Consider the following 18,328-nt stretch of genomic DNA (forward strand, 5'->3'; position numbering starts at 1 on the left):
AAGTAAATTTAGACAGAACCGTAATATGCAGTTAATATCAAACAGAAAATTATGCAAAATGGAACATTAAGTAAATCAAAATTGATATTAAAATGCTACTCGATGTATATTATTTTATTGTATTAAAAGGTTAGTTTATTGTATTAAAACTTGACTTCAAAATCAAAGGGCAGAAAAATTGTAGCCTGTTTCAAATCTTAAATATATTCTAGGACCTAGAATCTAGGTGATAATAAATGGTTGGACCAGGGTACCATAAAATTACGTAGAGTGCTTGTCGTAGATTTTCGTAGAATGTTTAATTTGTATTAAGAAAACGTTTTTAATGATTTCATTAAAGTTAAGATTTATCATAAAACACAATGCATTTAAGAAGTTAAGTAAATATTATTAAATAATAAGTTAGCTTTAGCACTCGTTAAATAAACACAGATTTTATTATAATAATGATATAAGTAATAAATAGCTTTATCTGATCTAGTAATTTCTTTTGAACCTGTAAAGTAACAAATATATAGCAGTTTTTACTTTGAGTACCTACTTTTCACCAGTAAAAATATATGTTTAAAAATATATTTTTGAAATGAAAACTTCTTTAGCGGCGCTTCGCTGGGCACTTTTTGAGATGGGGAAAAGTAGTGCTGCAGACATTTTGGACTAGTCATTGAGTTTTCACTTCTGTCGGCACTCCCAGAGTGCAACCCGTTGTTTTTTTATTTAAATATTTGTTATATTACCTCGCACCGGTCTCGAAAATAGAGACATTTGAGACCTATGTTCTCCGAAATATATCACATGATTAACGCATCTAAATATTCATTTGTATGTACCTATATCATTTAAAAAATTAACGATAAAGATTTCAACATTCTTTACATACGTTATTAAAATATAATTCTAAGTTCAAATACCAAATATTAGACACATAAGTAAAACCGTAAAAATTATACTCTATAATTTTAATTAACGGGACGAATGAGTTCCATATACCTAATTTAAATTAATCTGAAAACATAGCATTATTAATTTTGGCCTACTTTACAATAAAATTCAATGAATCCCAATATGATTATTTAAATTGATTGACGAAAACCGCACTGGCAGATAACGAACCATATTTTTTATTTTTACATAAATTTACTCAAAGGAGCAATTGGTATTTTTTCCTCTGTGTTTATTTATGATAATTTAATTCATTGGGTATTTCGCATAGGGCAATTTGTCTTAAAAATAAAACCAGGAGCTATTTGATTTATTTGAAGGGCAATGTATAAAAAAAAGAAAGAAAATAGTTATTTTACATTTATTAAATAATTGTGAATAATTCAAAATTTGAGGATAGACACAAGATAAAATAGAATTGCTTATAATACCTAATTGTGATGATGATGATGGCACTGATTCATTATATTACATTGTTTTATTAGTTTTCTATGAATTTGAAATAAATAAATCAACAAATTTGATACCAAAGGGATTAAAATATGAAAATAACCTGAGACCCATCATAACAATTGTCGCAATACATAATACAAATAAAATTAAAATTAATTTAAACAATACAAAAACCATAAATAAAGAAATTATGAAGAAAAATTGTACTTGTAATCCTAACATTTGATAAGTAATAAAAAATCTGATTTAACAGTGTTAATTTTATTAACAAATATAATTTTTTGGTAACTTGCAAATACACGGATAATATTATAATGTGCTTTTGTGTAAATAATTTGTAAAATATGACACTTAATGTCGACTATTATACTTGTAAAATACTGACTTACTCACGACTAGAAGTTCTAAAAATCTATTAAATACCTAATTTGAACCAGATGACGATTTAAATATCGCCAAAACAGCGCCTAAAGCTAGCTGGAAGAAGCTCCCTAGAAGCTCTAAGTAATACACAAATCCGCCTTCTCTAGGCTTCGTAGCGAAATCATCATCATCATCATCGAATTCGAAAGGATCATCAACTTCATTTATTGTATCATTTTCTTTATTATCAAGTGTTTCTAATTTAGGTAGATAACTTGAATAAAGTGTGATTTTTTCAGGTTTCTTATCATTTTTCTTCAGAGCTTCTACTGATAGTTCTTCGACGTCGCGGTCTTCAAGTCCATTGCCAAGTGGTTTGAGGTCTGTTTTAGCAACGTCTTCGGGTTCGTCGAGGGATTCAATGTGGACCCATGGTCTCTTGGTCGTTGGTTCAGTTTTGTTTGTACCAATGCCCAGGAACCTGGAAAGATGAAGATATTTGTGATTATTCTTGTTATTGTTTATTCATTATAAAAACACAATATAAATTACTTTAAAAACTTTTTACTATTAAAATACATCTAAATAAGGCCCCCGCGGCAGTGTGCCTAAGAAGCTGGCAGCATTCCCTCGCTGAATGGCAATACTTATGCGCTGAGAGAAATTGAATTGTAAATGATGATCACAAATAGTTATTCGTCTCCAACACGCATTATAATAGCCGTAAAGGCCAGAGCACATCAGCTGCTCTTGCGTAGACGTGCACGTGCGCAAAATGTTGGACCTGTGCATGCACACGGCACTCAAAAAGATCTGGGGCCTTACCATGATGTCCTTATTGCGATTCTGTTTAGGACCTAAACTGAATCGCCAAGGGACGGAGCTATGCGACGTATATAGCTCCGTCCTTTACCTATACCTGTATATTACAATGCACACGTGCACGTCTACGTACACGGACCCGGTGTGCCTTAGATAATAGATATTGAAAAACTCGATAAATTACGAGTACAGCGTAAACGCAGCAAATTCCAAATTTAAAACGGATTTGTTATTTTATACGTAACAAATCCAAAATTTGAACCGTATCAGTAATTTATTTTGTGACCGCGACAACATGCGACATACAAATAGTAGTACATACATACATACATATATTATAATCACGCCTATTTCCCGGAGGGGTAGGCACTAGTAGGCAGAGACCACGGATTTCCACTTGCTACGATCCTGATATATGTAAGTACCTCTTTCGCTTCCTTCACTTTCATAACATTCCCCATACACGCTCGCCGGTCTAGGGTGATCTTGACCTGGCCTAAATAGTAGTACTTAATATTAATAATAGTATAGTTACCTATAGATGGGGGAGGTGATCCTCTCAGCGATATTATTAGCTATCTGATGATACACGTCCCCTTGCCCCGTGGTGGTATTGGAAGTGTACACGCTGATGTTCTCCTCGGGGTAAGCTCGGCTGCTGCACTGCCAGAATAGCTGCAGCAGCTGGAACAAACAAGTTTAAGTTACATGTTGTTATAGATGTCATATACTAAAGAAAAATTGACCAAACCCTCCAGTGGTTTAGCCTCCTGAGGCTCTCCGAAACTACCGGGTCTACAATTTTGAAAAAATACAAAATAAGTTCTTTACCTATAGATGACAGGAAAACCTATTAGAAATGTGCAGTCAAGCTTGAGTCGGACTTACAACGGAACCCGTGGAATGCGAGTCCGACTCGCACTTGGCCGGTTTTTTTTGTTGGATTTGTTGTTATTATAGGTACCTATGATTTAGATTTAGTTTATCAGGACAAAATTACTAACTACAGTCCACTACATATATTAATAGCTCTCTATTTACAAAAACTGGCATAATTTAGCGAATCCGTTTGTCAAACACCCGATTCGGGTAAAGGTGAGATCACACTGACGAGGGTGGCGTCAACGTCAGTTCGAGCTGAAATAACACTCCATTTTTATATAACACAGAAGGTGCCAGACAGAAGCTTAACTTGCAACTAAGGTCAATGTGGATAATTCCGGGGATATAATATGTACATAGCAGAATGTGCAAGTCGCAAAATGAGCACTAGTGCAAATCGCAGAAGGTGCAGATAGTAAAACGTGCAGATCTTAAAACGAGCAAGTCGCGAAATGTGCAAATCGTAAAAAGTGCAGGCCGCATAATGTGCAATGATTTTATGATTAAAAACCGGCCAAGTGCGAGTCGGACTCGCGCACGGAGGGTTCCGCACCATCAACAAAAAATAGAGCAAAACAAGCAAAAAAAACGGTCACCCATCCAAGTACTGACCCCGCCCGACGTTGCTTCACTTCGGTCAAAAATCACATTTGTTGTATGGGAGCCCCACTTAAATCTTTATTTTATTCTGTTTTTAGTATTTGTTGTTATAGCGGCAACAGAAATACATCATCTGTGAAAATTTCAACTGTCTGGCTATCACGGTTCGTTAAATACAGCCTGGTGACAGACGGACGGACGGACGGACGGACGGACGGACAGCGGAGTCTTAGTAATAGGGTCCCGTTTTTACCCTTTGGGTACGGAACCCTAAAAAGCGCAGGTCGCCAAATGTGCAAATCGTAAAAAGTGCAGGTCGCGAAAGGTGCATATCGTAATGTCGTTTGCTTTGTGTGTCGTCCCTAGTTTAACTGCATGGTACAAAGTCCAACGGGCATATTTCAAAGTACTGCCTCATAAATTATTTGCTCATAAAACAAGGTCACGATAAGGTATCAAAATAATAAAAAAGATACCAGGTTTGTTTCAAAATATTTTAACATTCAGTAATCAACAGAAGCCTTAATGGCAACGATTACGCTTTTTGGACCTGTAGAATCTGAGCTTTATTTCAAAATCTACACATTTTGCGGCCTGCTCATTATGCGATCTGCTTGCACATTTTGCGATCTGCTCATTATGAGATCTGCACATTTTGCGATCTGCTCATTATGAGATCTGCACATTTTGCGATCTGCTCATTATGAGATCTGCACATTTTGCGATCTTCTCATTATGAGATTTGCACATTTTGCGATTTGCTCATTTTACGTAGCCTGCACATTTTGCGACTTGGACATTCTGCTATGTATCCCATCCACGAGCGTATATTTCTTTGATTTTAGATTGTAGGAAAACAACCACGCTTTTGATTGCTGATCTAAAAACAATTGCTGCTTTGTCAATGAATTTATCAATTTTGTTCGTTGTTCGAGAAAAACGCTTAAATGGACGGAATAGGCCCTATCAATTCAATTTCAATTTCAATTTTATTTATTCAGTAAAGATAACACGATCTTATATTTGTTAGTACATTCTTAAAAATAATGTTAGACGGAAACCTATGACGGAATTAGCTACATTAGACTTATAGCATCATATTTTTTCTCGCATTGTCCCGGCTCTTTGCCACGGCTCATGGGAGCCTGGGATCCTCTTGGAAACTCATCCCAATTAGCGTTGGTACTAGTTTTTACAAAACTGCCCGGTTCTTTGAAACTTAGGACAAATAAAGACAATGACATAAACATTGCAATGAAACCAAACCCTTCGAGCTCGAGGACTGTAGGCTTTGTGTATTATTAAGAATAAATAAGAATAGAGAATAAATTCGTTTATTCATGGCAAACTAAAACTACATTTCATACAAACGTATTACAAAAAGTATATTAAAAAAACAAAAAAAAAGTATATTATAGTTTACCACGAAATGGTCCCACCTCAGCATAATGCTAGTCGCCGAAAGTCAGCGCTGGTCTTCCGTATCGTATTAGTTTACGATATATCGTCTGTCGTCTGTCAACTACGTCTACCAATCAAAGTTAGGGCTTAATCAATAATCATAAAAGTCGAATAAATAGAATACGTGAGATTTGCAAATTGCTATTTATTTATTTCACACACATTTATTTATTTACCTACACATGACACTTTTCGCTGTTTTTTCCGTAAATTCTATTAGTGTACCTAATAAGGAAGTTTCCCTCTGTTATCGCCTCACAATCTTACCACGTCCTAAAACCACTAAGTCAAGGCACTGCTCTGACCTCAAATGTGGCAGTGAAATTTGGACAAACCTCAAAGAAACATGTTTCCGTAGGCCGTAGGTACGTGAGCTTTTTGTAAATTAGCAAGACACAGAGCAAAGTGTTGGCAACTGACAACTTTTACAATGTAGATAGCTATCACTGGTTTTTCTACACTCTTTTTAAATCTTCTTTCAGGTTCAGTACTGCATACTTAATAAAAAGCGGCCAAGTGCGAGTCGGACTCGTCCATGAAGGGTTCCGTATTTAGGCGATTTATGACGTATTAAAAAAAACTACTTACTAGATCTCGTTCAAACTAATTTTCGGTGGAAGTTTACATGGTAATGTACATCATATATTTTTTTTAGTTTTATCATTCTCTTATTTTAGAAGTTACAGGGGGGGGGGGGGGACACATTTTACCACTTTGGAAGTGTCTCTAGCGCAAACTATTCAGTTTAGAAAAAAATGATATTAGAAACCTCAATATCATTTTTGAAGACCTATCCATAGATACCCCACACGTATGGGTTTGAAGAAAAAAATTTTTTTCAGTTTCAGTTCTAAGTATGGGGAACCCCCAAAATTTATTGTTTTTTTTTTTCTATTTTTGTGTGAAAATCTTAATGCGGTTCACATAATAAATCTACTTACCAAGTTTCAACATTATAGTTCTTATAGTTTCGGAGAAAAGTGGCTGTGACATACGGACGGTCAGACAGACAGACAGACAGAAAAAAATATATGATGTACATTACCATGCAAACTTCTACCGAAAATTGGTTTGAACAAGATCTAGTAAGTAGTTTTTTTTAATACGTCTTAAATCCCCTAAATACGGAACCCTTCATGGGCGAGTCCGACTCGCACTTGGCCGCTTTTATTATTATTATGACAGTCGTGTAACGTAAATTAATTAATATTTGAGCAGGGAGGCTGATTTCACGGTAAACTTATCAAAAAATAAATAAATGGTGGAAATTTAAATCGAGATTAAACTTTCGTGAGACATATTTTTAACTGTGTAGACGACAACTGTTTCACTTTTAGTCGCTATTGGCGACATGTTTCAGGCCCTTCGGGGGTCCTTCCAAGTGCAGCCGCCGCGAGTACTCGAGCCTGAGGAAGGACCCCCGAAGGGCCCGAAACATGTCTCCAATAGCGACAAAAAATTCAAGTAAGTAAGTGAAACCGTTGTCGTATAAACAGTTTGAAATTTAAATCCTTTAACAGGTACCTACCCACTACACAAGCCTAAGCTTACTGTGAGACTTTATCAATCTACTTATGTAAAAAAACTATAATATTTGTTTTATTTATACATGTCACAACATGTCACTGACATCCCAATCGTAAGGTCGCTAGGCCCTACATGCCAATGCTTTTCCTTCTTGATCCTTGACGCCAATACCTAGCATCAGAATTCGAGTCACGTCTTGATACTCGAGTCGCGAGCGTCACTCTACCTATTGTTGTTGTGTAAGTATCATATTATAATGTTTTGACGAGCTATTTATTGGTTACCTACATAATTTTGATGACCACTGGCATAGTGGGTAAAGACTTTGCCTATGAAGCCGATGGTTTCGCATTTGAGTCCTGGTAAAAGCATTTATTTGTGTGATGAGCTAGGATTTTTGTAATTTGTCTAAAAATAAATAAAACTAATCTTAAAATAAATAACTAAATTAAATTGATAAATAATATGTCTGTGACACTTAAAGAGCTTCATCTATTATTCGGTAACTATATAAAGGAAACAAGTTTCACGCTAAAATCTGGATTTGAGCTTAAGATGGCGAATTTATTTATAACATCGCGATTCTAACGGTTCTTTTATTAGACATTGGTTTTGATGTTTCTATAATTAGGGAAGACCGAGGTGAGTTAACACACGTAGTTAAGAGACGTAGGTTGAAACAACGTAAATTTTGAGATAGGTATCTATGAGCATTACTTTAATTTTTTGCCATTTTTATATATTGTTACCTTTTTTGCTACTTTTGTGTTATTTCTAGCCAGGATCGCAAGCCCTTTTCATCCTTATAGGAGACAAAAAGTGTCCTAAAATTTCCATACAATTTTTGTTACTTTCCTTTTTGTTGCCGCCATACAAAGTATATGGTAACACAATAGGATAAAATCTCTAGGACATTTTTTTATCCTATTAGGATCGAAAGAGCTCGTGATTATGAGTAGAAATAACATAAAAGTGGTAAAAAAGTTGACAATATATATATATAAAAATGGCAAAAAATAAAAGAAACGCTCCTATAGTGCGTCAAGCAAATCTTGTCAGTAGCAATGTACTGCAAATTAAAGTAGGGTAACACCCTGTAACACTCAAAGAGCAGAATTGCGCTAAGAAAAGCAGCAATGTACATCGAACCAAAACGTGTTTATTTTTCCGCTCTTCATACGTCAGTTCGAGTGAATTATCATAAACTCAAATTTTAGTAATGATTACCGTCAACGAGCATGATTGTACATTGTAGGCACCTTAGCTTTGCTTGAGGTCATGCATAATCTTGGTATTTAATGGTGACAGCAGAAATTTCTCTTGAAATAGAAACGATTCAGAATGTAAACAATAAGATGATGGCTGTCATTAACGATCCACATTCCACAGATAACACACATATGACACGCGATTTTGGAATTATTCGAACACAGTGTTGCTAACCCGCGATTTTTCAAATTTGCCGCCTTTTACTACTGACAAGATTTGGTTGATCCAGTATATAACTGTTATCAAGCTGGAAAAAACGATGTTTAGCCACGTCCCACCGTCCGCTGGTCCCTCAATATGCGTACTTGACTCAAAACGATTATTAATACCGCAAAATTGAAGTTGTTTAGACTTACCTCTGTTTTAACTCACCTCGGTCTCCCCTACTTTATTAAAGCGATCGAGTATCATGATAACAACAACTTGTGGTATTGTAAATTAAATATGTTTCGATTATTTGTACGTAGAAAATTATTTAATGAATTTCCATGCTATCTTTGCATAAAATTGCAACGTTTTATATTCGTCGTACTATCATCAATAGTTATTTGTACAACAAGAGATCAAAGTTTGATATTTCTTCGAGTGCTTATTTTGAGTCCCGTGCAAGCGAAAGATTCTATACTAATTTAGAATCTTGAGCGTAGTAAGGGACTCAAAAGCGCAAGAGGTGTAAATAACTTTGATCTCGTGTAGTTCACAAAACTTTTCACCTCAGCAGTGAGAACATATTAGAGAACCCGAAAAATGTATTCCTTCTTCATCACTTACCTATTCACTCATGTTTTCTTAAGATATACCAACAATTAAGTTTTCACCTCAGCAGCTCGAACAAGGGTACTTTGCTACTTAAAAACAGTGAGCAAAATCGCATTTTGCTCCCTGAGTGAGACAAAATGAGCAAAATGCGATTTTGCTGCTGAGGTGAAAAATACCTAGTAAATACTCTGTTGTATCACTTTTAAGTTTGTGTTAGAAAGGCATAACCATTGCGTACGAGTATCTTTAATTGTTTTCCAACCTACTTCAATACCAGGAAATAGGAAGTTCTGTATTCGATTATGGCTAGTTTTTATGTTTGTTCGCCGATTATTCCGAGACCCGAATTGATTGGTCGAAACCCCACAGTCATGTCAAATTTCAACATATCAGTACGAGTATTAAAACCATTAAACTAATTTTAAATAACGCCGCAAAGCTTGTTTGGCGCCGTCATAAATAAAATAACTTTTAACTGAGAGGTTCCTTAATTTGTTTCTTACTTTAATTTGTATCGAATTGGAATCAAAATGTACTTAAGTATTGGAAAGTTTTAAATCTGGGGAAAGGTCGATTTTCGATTCCTTAATGATCTCTGATTACTGGGCACGATATAATATTTAAAACTTTCGCGTTTTGAACACATATTAAGTCACATTTATAGACGGGATCGCGAAATTTATTTAATTACCTTTACAAATAAAGGTAAATAAATGTAATTAAATAAATTTCGCGATAGACCCGTCTATAAATTTGAGTTAATACTGGGCACGATGTTTTTACTTAAACTTGGTTATTCAGAAATAAGTACCTAGGTTTATATATTATGTAGTATTGATTATTAATTTCTCTAAGTAGTAGAGTACCTACTAAGTAAATAAATAAATAATGAACACTAAAGGAACTTAAAAATCAGCTATGACGGAATTAGCCACATTGACCTTATGAATATCATGTTCCACAAATAAAGTTCTATAAAGTGTCAATATTTTTTTCTTCAAATTTAATGAAATGTCAATTTATGTTAAAATAATGAAACCGTATCTTAAAATGGATAGAGGTGAAAGGTCAGGGATAATAATTTCCTTTCCTGTACATTCGAGTTTCATTAGAGCGTTCCTGTGATGTTTATTTTATTAACATAGGAGTTATTTACCTACGTTTATTTGTTGATTAATATTTAAAGTAATTTTACAAGAAATATAACAGAATGAGCGAAGTGAGAACTTACATTTAATTCGTTGTGAAATTTTTCAGTTTATTACTCTATTTTCTTTGTATAACATTTTTGTTTAATGAAAACTAATCCTACCAAGTATTATAAAATTTGGCGGCGGGTTGGTCCTGCCCTTAATATGTTTTAAGTTTTACCTATATGATAATCAGAGAATATAAACATGTAATCAATTTTATAACACGAAAATCGGTTTCTCTGTCTATTACCCTATGACCTTAAGTGGTTAAATACTTCATAATATTCGTCACGCTTGGAACCCAGAGTTTCTCACACCAATAATTATCAATTTTCACGCATTTTTTCACACGGAAAGAACAAACTAGACAAAACACGAATTTATAAAGGTCTCACGCTTATCAAATTCAAAAATAATTATAATCTCCTTAATTTTTCATTACGTTAGTGTTTTTTTGCCTGTAATTATTTACCCTACTAATATGTATTATGAATGCAAAAGTAAGTTCAGCAAAAATTTTTTTGCAACTGTGGTTGATAATTTTAATTTTAAGTACTTATCTATAATTGAACATTGCTATTGACAAATTAAGTCACTTAAATCATTCTATCATAGAATTAAGAATGTTCATCAATAACACGGAGTGTGCTGACCTGGATAATCATCTGTCGTGACGTTGTTTTTGCGGAGGCAAGCTCAATACGACAATTTATGGTGTTATTAACGAGTGACAGAGTAACAGGTTATATTGACTAAGTTAATTAATTGTATTGGATGGAGTTTTGGAGAAAACTTTCTAATCATTTTTTTAATTTTTATTACGTATTTCATAATGTTGAAATGTTTTTTTTTGCTTGTATATAAATTCCATGTTGCCGTGTAAAGCGGCAATTACACTGCGTCGTTCACCTAATGCGGTCGCCGAATTCATTTTAAACTACTTAGGCCAACAAACGTCGTCTTCACATTAGTCTGTCCGCCTACTACGGCGACCGCATGACTCTTGAATGGATTCGTTCAACGAACGTCGTCTTTACACTAGTCTGTCCGCCTAACGCGGTGGCCTAATGCGGTGCACGTCTGACGTTTGTTATTTATGACAACTTCAAATATAAGTGGCCAATGCCAACGATATAATGAGTACATTTGCATAGAGGTTTTACTTTATCAAATGATCTGCGGTCGCCGCTGTCGGTGACCTAATAAGGCGGACAGATGTCGTATTTACACTGCTTCGGTCACCTTATAAGCGTTGGCAGCTGTCGATCGCCGAATGCGACCGACTAACGTGTTCTTTATAATTTTGCGGTCGCCGCATGCAGCATGCGGCGAACGACGAAGTGTAATTGCCGCTTAAAAGTGCCCTTGTGGCCTATTTGCTGAATAAATATTGATGTTTGATGTTTACAACAATATAATGTACCTAATGTAAAGTTTATTGCAGACAAATAGTACATATTATACATATACATAGCAAATTACAAACAGAATTAAAAACAACAACAACAACACAACAACAATATGAGCAGACGTAGAATTTTTGGGGGCAAAATTAAATAACAGTGTCCGGGAGTTCCTACATCAATAAACTCAAATAGTTTACAGGAAAAATATCGATATGTTTTTTTTTCTTTAATTTGTTGTTATAAAAATACATACATAAACATTAAAAAAAATCTCGCTAAACTGTACCTATAAGTAACAGTTTCTTGGCGGTGCTCTATGTGTTTTAAGTAAATTTTTTCACCTAAGCCTGTACTTACTATAGGTATTGTTCCTCTATGGCCTAATGGTTGATTGGTAGAGAATGCCTTTGGGCATTAAGTACGCCAACTGTACTTTGTTTTTTTTTATATTGAGCAATACAATTTTAATAAATAGTTGTATCTAAAAACAATTCCTCTAAACAAATTTATATTAAACATAAGTAATACCATAGCTGCAATAAACAATTATGACGATGATTAAGTATACAGTTTGTTACGTGCATGTATGTATGTAGGTTATGTAGATATTAACATACCTATAAGGTACTAATAATAATATGAGAGCACACTTTTCGTCTACAAACTGTTTATAATATGACGAAATTATTTTAAGTCCCAAGTATTTTTTTGAAATAAGTAAATAAAATTAATTGTTTTTTTTTTTTTAATTTAAGTACATACCAAAACACCGCAAGCGAACCACCTCATGTTCTAAACAGCCTCCGAATCACTTTGAACTTCTTGCTGCGCCGGATCCTCCACAGGCGGTACAAACGGCCGACGCGTACGCACATCCGAGCACTTCTGAGGTTCGCACGGCTGCCCAAGAAGCTTATGCGGGGACGTCGAGGGGTGACCATCCTACGTTTTCGACGTATATCTCAGGACTGGCCTAAGAATGGGGCATGAATTGACCGAAGCGTAGCGAAGGTCTACGTTTTGACTCGGGCATTTTGCTTTTGTATGTCCGGATGTTCTCCTCTACAGGTCACAATTCTCAACCGATTCTTGTGAAATTTTGTGACCAGATTCTATGAGTAAATAATTTTTTTTTGTCGATCCCGTTTTTGAAAATTTTCAAAAATGGAGGAGTTGTGATACCTCGCGCTTAAACAAATAGTAAACATAAGAGTATTTCCTTTTTGAGACATACGTAAATATTTACATAGTAAATGGCAAAAAATGCAGAAAAATTGTATTGCTGGTTTAGGCGGTATTTAGATATTTAGTTTATACTCGAGAATGAGTAGCCGAATTTCGTCAGCTTAGCTAAGAACTATCATGGCGCATTTTGTAAAAAATGCCTTTTTTTGTTTGCACACAGAAAGTCTGGGTTCGATCCCCAGTAAGACATAACTTTTTGTATTTTTTTTTTACTTAAACTTCGTTTTTTTTTATAAATTAAAATCTTTGTATTGTTGATTGATCAAACCGCTGTGTGGCGCTGTCATCGTACACGGTCCCAATAAGCTATGCTCGCGAGGTCTACAGCTAACAGAGCCACTAGTAATTTCTTATTAAAAAAAATATATATATTTATTTCCGAACGAGACTACTGTCTCTTACAGGCTGAGCCTAGAGTGGGGATCACGTGGGAATCTTAAGAGCCAACAGGAGTGGTCATTTCTCCATACAAACGTACTCGACTGTTTCCTCCGTGGGTTTTGAAGCTAGAGCAATGAATTTTTCAACACAGATTAATATTGTCAATATCTGTATCGGACCGTTTTGATTTTTTTGATATTTTTGTTTTTTAAGGCGCTAGAGCCCTTCAAAAATGGCCTAATTGACTATGCCGCAATGAGCGGCGTGGTATTCAAAACTGATATCAATTAGCCAAAAAAAACCGGCCAAGTGCGAGTCGGACTCGCGCACGTAGGGTTCCGCACCATCAACAAAAAATAGAGCAAAACAAGCAAAAACACGGTCACCCATCCAAGTACTGACCCCGCCCGACGTTGCTTAACTTCGGTCAAAAATCACGTTTGTTGTATGGGAGCCCCACTTAAATCTTTATTTTATTCTGTTTGTAGTATTTTTTGTTATAGCGGCAACAGAAATACATCATCTGTAAAAATTTTAACTGTCTCGCTACCACGGTTCATGAGATACAGCCTGGTGACAGACGAGCCTAGTGACAGACGGACGGACGGACGGACGGACGGACGGACAGCGGAGTCTTAGTAATAGGGTCCCGTTTTTACCCTTTGGGTACGGAACCCTAAAAAGCAAAACGGTCCGACACAGATAATTTCATAATCATTTAGATTTCCAAATTTGGTTACGATTGGTTAAGTTTTGGAGGAGGAAACAGTCGAGTACGAAACCTTGATTTTTGAGATTTTTCGCCTTGTCCTTATCGCACTAGTTTTAGGAGCCGCTTCCGTTAGCGAGACGGGTATATTTACTTACCCAAAATATTTAAATCTCAGCTCCTGTTTTGTCTTAAAGAAATTGTAACACATTTAGGTAGTGGGATTGAGCCTCTGCCTCCCGAACTAGGTCCAAGGCTGTGACTCGGGAGTCAGTGATTCCTCCTCTCCTAGGTGTGAGCTCTCAATGCGGTTATTATTTATTATTTATAACTCGCTCCAACAAGACTGTCCGTTATTCATCTACAGCTTGGTCACCTGTCGTGGCCTTAGCGCGTGCGCACGCTCCGTGATATGTTTTATCAATGGCTACCATTAGGCCGATGGGCCTCGCGATTTGGGTCTAGAGTTAAAGTTGAATTTATTAATATTTCTTTGGGTTCTCTGAGCAAAGGGACGAACAAAAACCTAGAGGGCGATTAAAATAAATAAATAAATAAAAAGCCCATTTATTCCATAACCAACTAAAGTATAGGTACACGAAAAAAAAAATACAGTTATAATTTTAAAACTACATAGCTAACATAAAAAAAAATTATCTACATAACTTTAAAACTAAGTAGGTTTGGACCCCTCACGGGTAAAGGCCTCCTCCAAATCATGCCATTTAGCTCTGTCTAGAGCTACATCCTGCCAGTTATTAACTTTTCGTTGTAACTCGTCTGCCCAACGAGCGTTAGGTTTGCCCTGTCTTCTCATTCTTTTTTGCTTAGTCCACAGCGTGTCGATCTTAGTCCATTTCTCTTCGTGCATTCTTGCCACGTGACCGGCCCACTTCCATTTTGATCTTAATGCGTATTCTAGAGCATCAATGCATTTTGTTTTTTGTTGTATATGGTCGTGTCAAATTTTTTCGATTAATTTTATGTTTAATAATATATTTCTTTCTATGGCTCTCTGACATTTAATTTTTTTTTCTTTAGCCTTGTATGTAAACTTCCAAGTCTGACTGCCGTATGTGAGTGTAGGGAGTAAACACGAATCAATTACTCTTTTCTTTAGTTTTAGTGGTATATACCACTTTTTAAGGTTTCTTTCATACTCCAAAACTTGTTCAAAGTCTTTTTGACTCTTCGCTCTATTTCGTCCAAATTATTATTTTGATTGAGGGCGATTAGAACTTTATAATCTTGTTATGAAACGGACGGATACATAAAGGACACGATCTGATCTGATGATTATGATGGACATAAGCTGTTACTAGTGTGTGCGACCGCTGCAGGGGACCATTGAGTGCGCCGACTTCTGACCGAAAGGTGTCGTGTTTCGGAGGTTCCGGGGCAAACTGCCGAATCAGACATAAGAGCAACCGATGCAACGGAGCCACGCCGTTTTGTCGACTAAATAACTAGTGTTTAGTTTTAAGTTTATAAAATACATATGTAATATGGGCCTTGTTGCCTGATTTAAATTTCTAAATAAATAAATAAATATTTCTAGTTGGTTTCTGGTTAAAGTTGGAATCCATAATTGATGAATAAATTATTCTAAATGATTCACCGACGACGTAATAGAAGTATTACCCTCCATAATTACGAGTACAAACCTCCGTCTGTCTGTCTGTTCATATGTCTATCACAGAGCCCGATCTCTTATCGATCGAAGATCTTATAAACCGAAATAACAGCTCATTTGTATTGATATAGCCCATAGACTGGGAATCCTCTAGACTGAGTTTAGAGCAATTATTTCATGAAACCGATGCTGCCAAAAATACGGGGGTGCGGGGGGACGAGGTGAGCGAATCCCGTGCCGTGATTGATCCGTTCAAAGACACGGACCAATCACGGCACGGGATTGACTCGAAGATGGAGTAAAACTACCGTATAAGTGGCAGAGGGGGTAGCGTTACTATGTTCAGTCTAGAGGATTCCTAGTCTATGATATAGCCTAAGACGTGTTTTAAAGGTCCAAGTATTTATTAGGATTATTATCATTACACACAAACACATCTTCAATATGTGGATATTTCCAAATTAATTAGCAACTGGAACTTGCGGACCGCACATTCCAAAGTTCCAAGGTCCGCCCTTTATAAGAGGAATGTTCCCAATGTTCCCATAGAGTTCGATATGAAACAACTTTGCTAAGAAACTTTGTATGTTAGGTAAAGAAGCTAGACGCTCGACTTGTTGAAATAAACGTAATAATATATGTACTATGATATATGTTATTAGTTCATTTTATTTAACCCTTTATAATGCACACTTATATAATTATAATTATGGTAAAAATAACCAACCTATAATATCAATATATTTCTTATGTAAGTAGTATTTTTAGGACTTAGGAGGCGAATGAAGCTTGAATCATGTATTTTTTTAAATCTTGACCGTTAAAGGGTTTTGAACTTGTACACTATAAACATTTAATTTTAGATTTAAGAATTTTTATTAAAAATATGTTATAAAATGTTCCAAAATCATTAAATTTAGACATAATTCTTTAGTAACGTATGATTTACAATGTTTTGATATTTGACCTTGTTTTTACTGACGAGACGAGACAATACTTATCCGCAAAAAATATCTATGAAGAAGGCAAAACGAACCTGTTTTTATGTACATAGGTATACGAACCAAGAAAGAATGTTAACAATAGATATACTCAGTATAAAACAATATCTTAATTTTTAACAAGCAGAAACGTCTGCGTTCACGCAAAACTCATTCGATTTTAAACCAATTCGAAATTCAAATTCGAAATTCAAATTGATTTTCCTGTTTCACCGCTAATCAGGATAAAAAAAAAACAATTAAAAAAACTAACCTGGACAAACATAAACACACGAGGGTAGTAATTTAGTGCTTCAAAGGGCATTGGGTGTTTCTATGCAATATAGAAATAAAATATGGTATACTCACAGTTTCTTCACTTTCTTCAGGTTTATGTCACTTGATCTCCGCACCGAAACGACATAGTGGACTAAAACGCAATTAACAATGTGTTCAAATGAATAGACACATTAACGATTCTTGAATAACAATTGGTTTGAAGCTACAGCGACAGCAGCGCCTCTTTTTGCAAAACGAGGAAACTTTAGTTTATAAAGTGAGTCACGTTAGTTCTACTACTTGACACTAGATGGCGGTGCAGCTGCATTATTTATGTTTTGACATTTAACTGTGTGTAAAAATTTGAATTAATTTAATTAAAATATGTATTAATAACATGTATTTTTAAGTTGCTAATTTTAGTTTTATTACACATATGCGAGATGTGAATTAAATAACAATTACTTATTACTTTGAATCAGCATGTATGATTACAGCGCCCCTTTTAGCCAATTGTGAAAACATTTGATAGCAAAATGCACTCGCGTTATTTGTTCTACTCTTCACTAGATGGTAGTAGCTAACTATTTAATTTTAGCAATAATTATTATGTTACACAATTGTATTTCATTACTTACATATTTTAAACCCAAAACGACATGTTTTATAAAATTGTATGTGTTAAAATATGTACATAGATAAAATAGTGCGGCTGGTAACCCCGTTCTTGACAAACTTTGTAAGTATAACAAACTTTTGGTAACCATAACAACGGTTTGTTTACATTTCTGTTCACTGACAACTTGTTCTTAGTTATTTCCATCAAAATGCCTTTTAATCCAAGTAAACCACAGCCTGAGAATATAAAGATAAAAATGCCGAAGAAAGTGTTAGTATCTAAAAAGCGGCACGAGAACTGTTCGTATGAAGTGAAAAGTAAGTCTGCCGGTATCATCGCTTCTAAACCGCAAAGAAACAAGCCGAATAAAACATCAAATTCATTACCTGTTGTGCCGAAACAAAGTAAAAGGTTTGATTTTTGCAAAACGTGTGGTGATACTGATGATATTGAGACAGCTGTAGCTGTATTTTCCAATTCTGTAACAAATCCTACTGGAAAAACTAGCGCTGTGTCTTCTAAAAATAGTAAACGTGTTTTGTCTCCTAAAAATAGTCAACAAGAATTTAAAACTGACTCCCAAAAGGTAAAAGTGGAAACAAACGTTGTAAAACAATATTACAAAAACGAAAAATATGCCGATTCCAAGTCTACATTAGATTGTACAAGAACATCTTGCAAAAATGTCAAAATTAACTCGAATAAGAATAAGGGAGCATTGAAAACCGGTAAAAAAATTGAAACTGAAGAGGAATTGGTTCAAGAGCATTATTTAAATGAAAATTTTGCTGATTTATACGATTCT

At 35.2% G+C, this 18,328-nt stretch overlaps 1 protein-coding gene across 1 annotated transcript; it reads right to left on the reverse strand.

Annotated features, from left to right (window-relative positions):
* Nucleotides 1-1,685: 1,685 nt before the first annotated feature.
* LOC134657263 (uncharacterized) lies at nt 1,686-12,562 on the reverse strand. Its single transcript, XM_063512841.1, has 3 exons — nt 12,440-12,562; nt 3,116-3,264; nt 1,686-2,239 (listed from the first exon to the last, which is right to left on the reverse strand). Exons 1-3 carry the CDS (start codon nt 12,464-12,466, stop codon nt 1,819-1,821), a joined length of 597 nt encoding a protein of 198 aa, XP_063368911.1. The 5' UTR covers nt 12,467-12,562; the 3' UTR covers nt 1,686-1,818.
* Nucleotides 12,563-18,328: the final 5,766 nt, after the last annotated feature.

This window comes from Cydia amplana, chromosome 19, assembly GCF_948474715.1.
Source record: "Cydia amplana chromosome 19, ilCydAmpl1.1, whole genome shotgun sequence".
NCBI lineage: Eukaryota > Metazoa > Arthropoda > Insecta > Lepidoptera > Tortricidae > Cydia > Cydia amplana.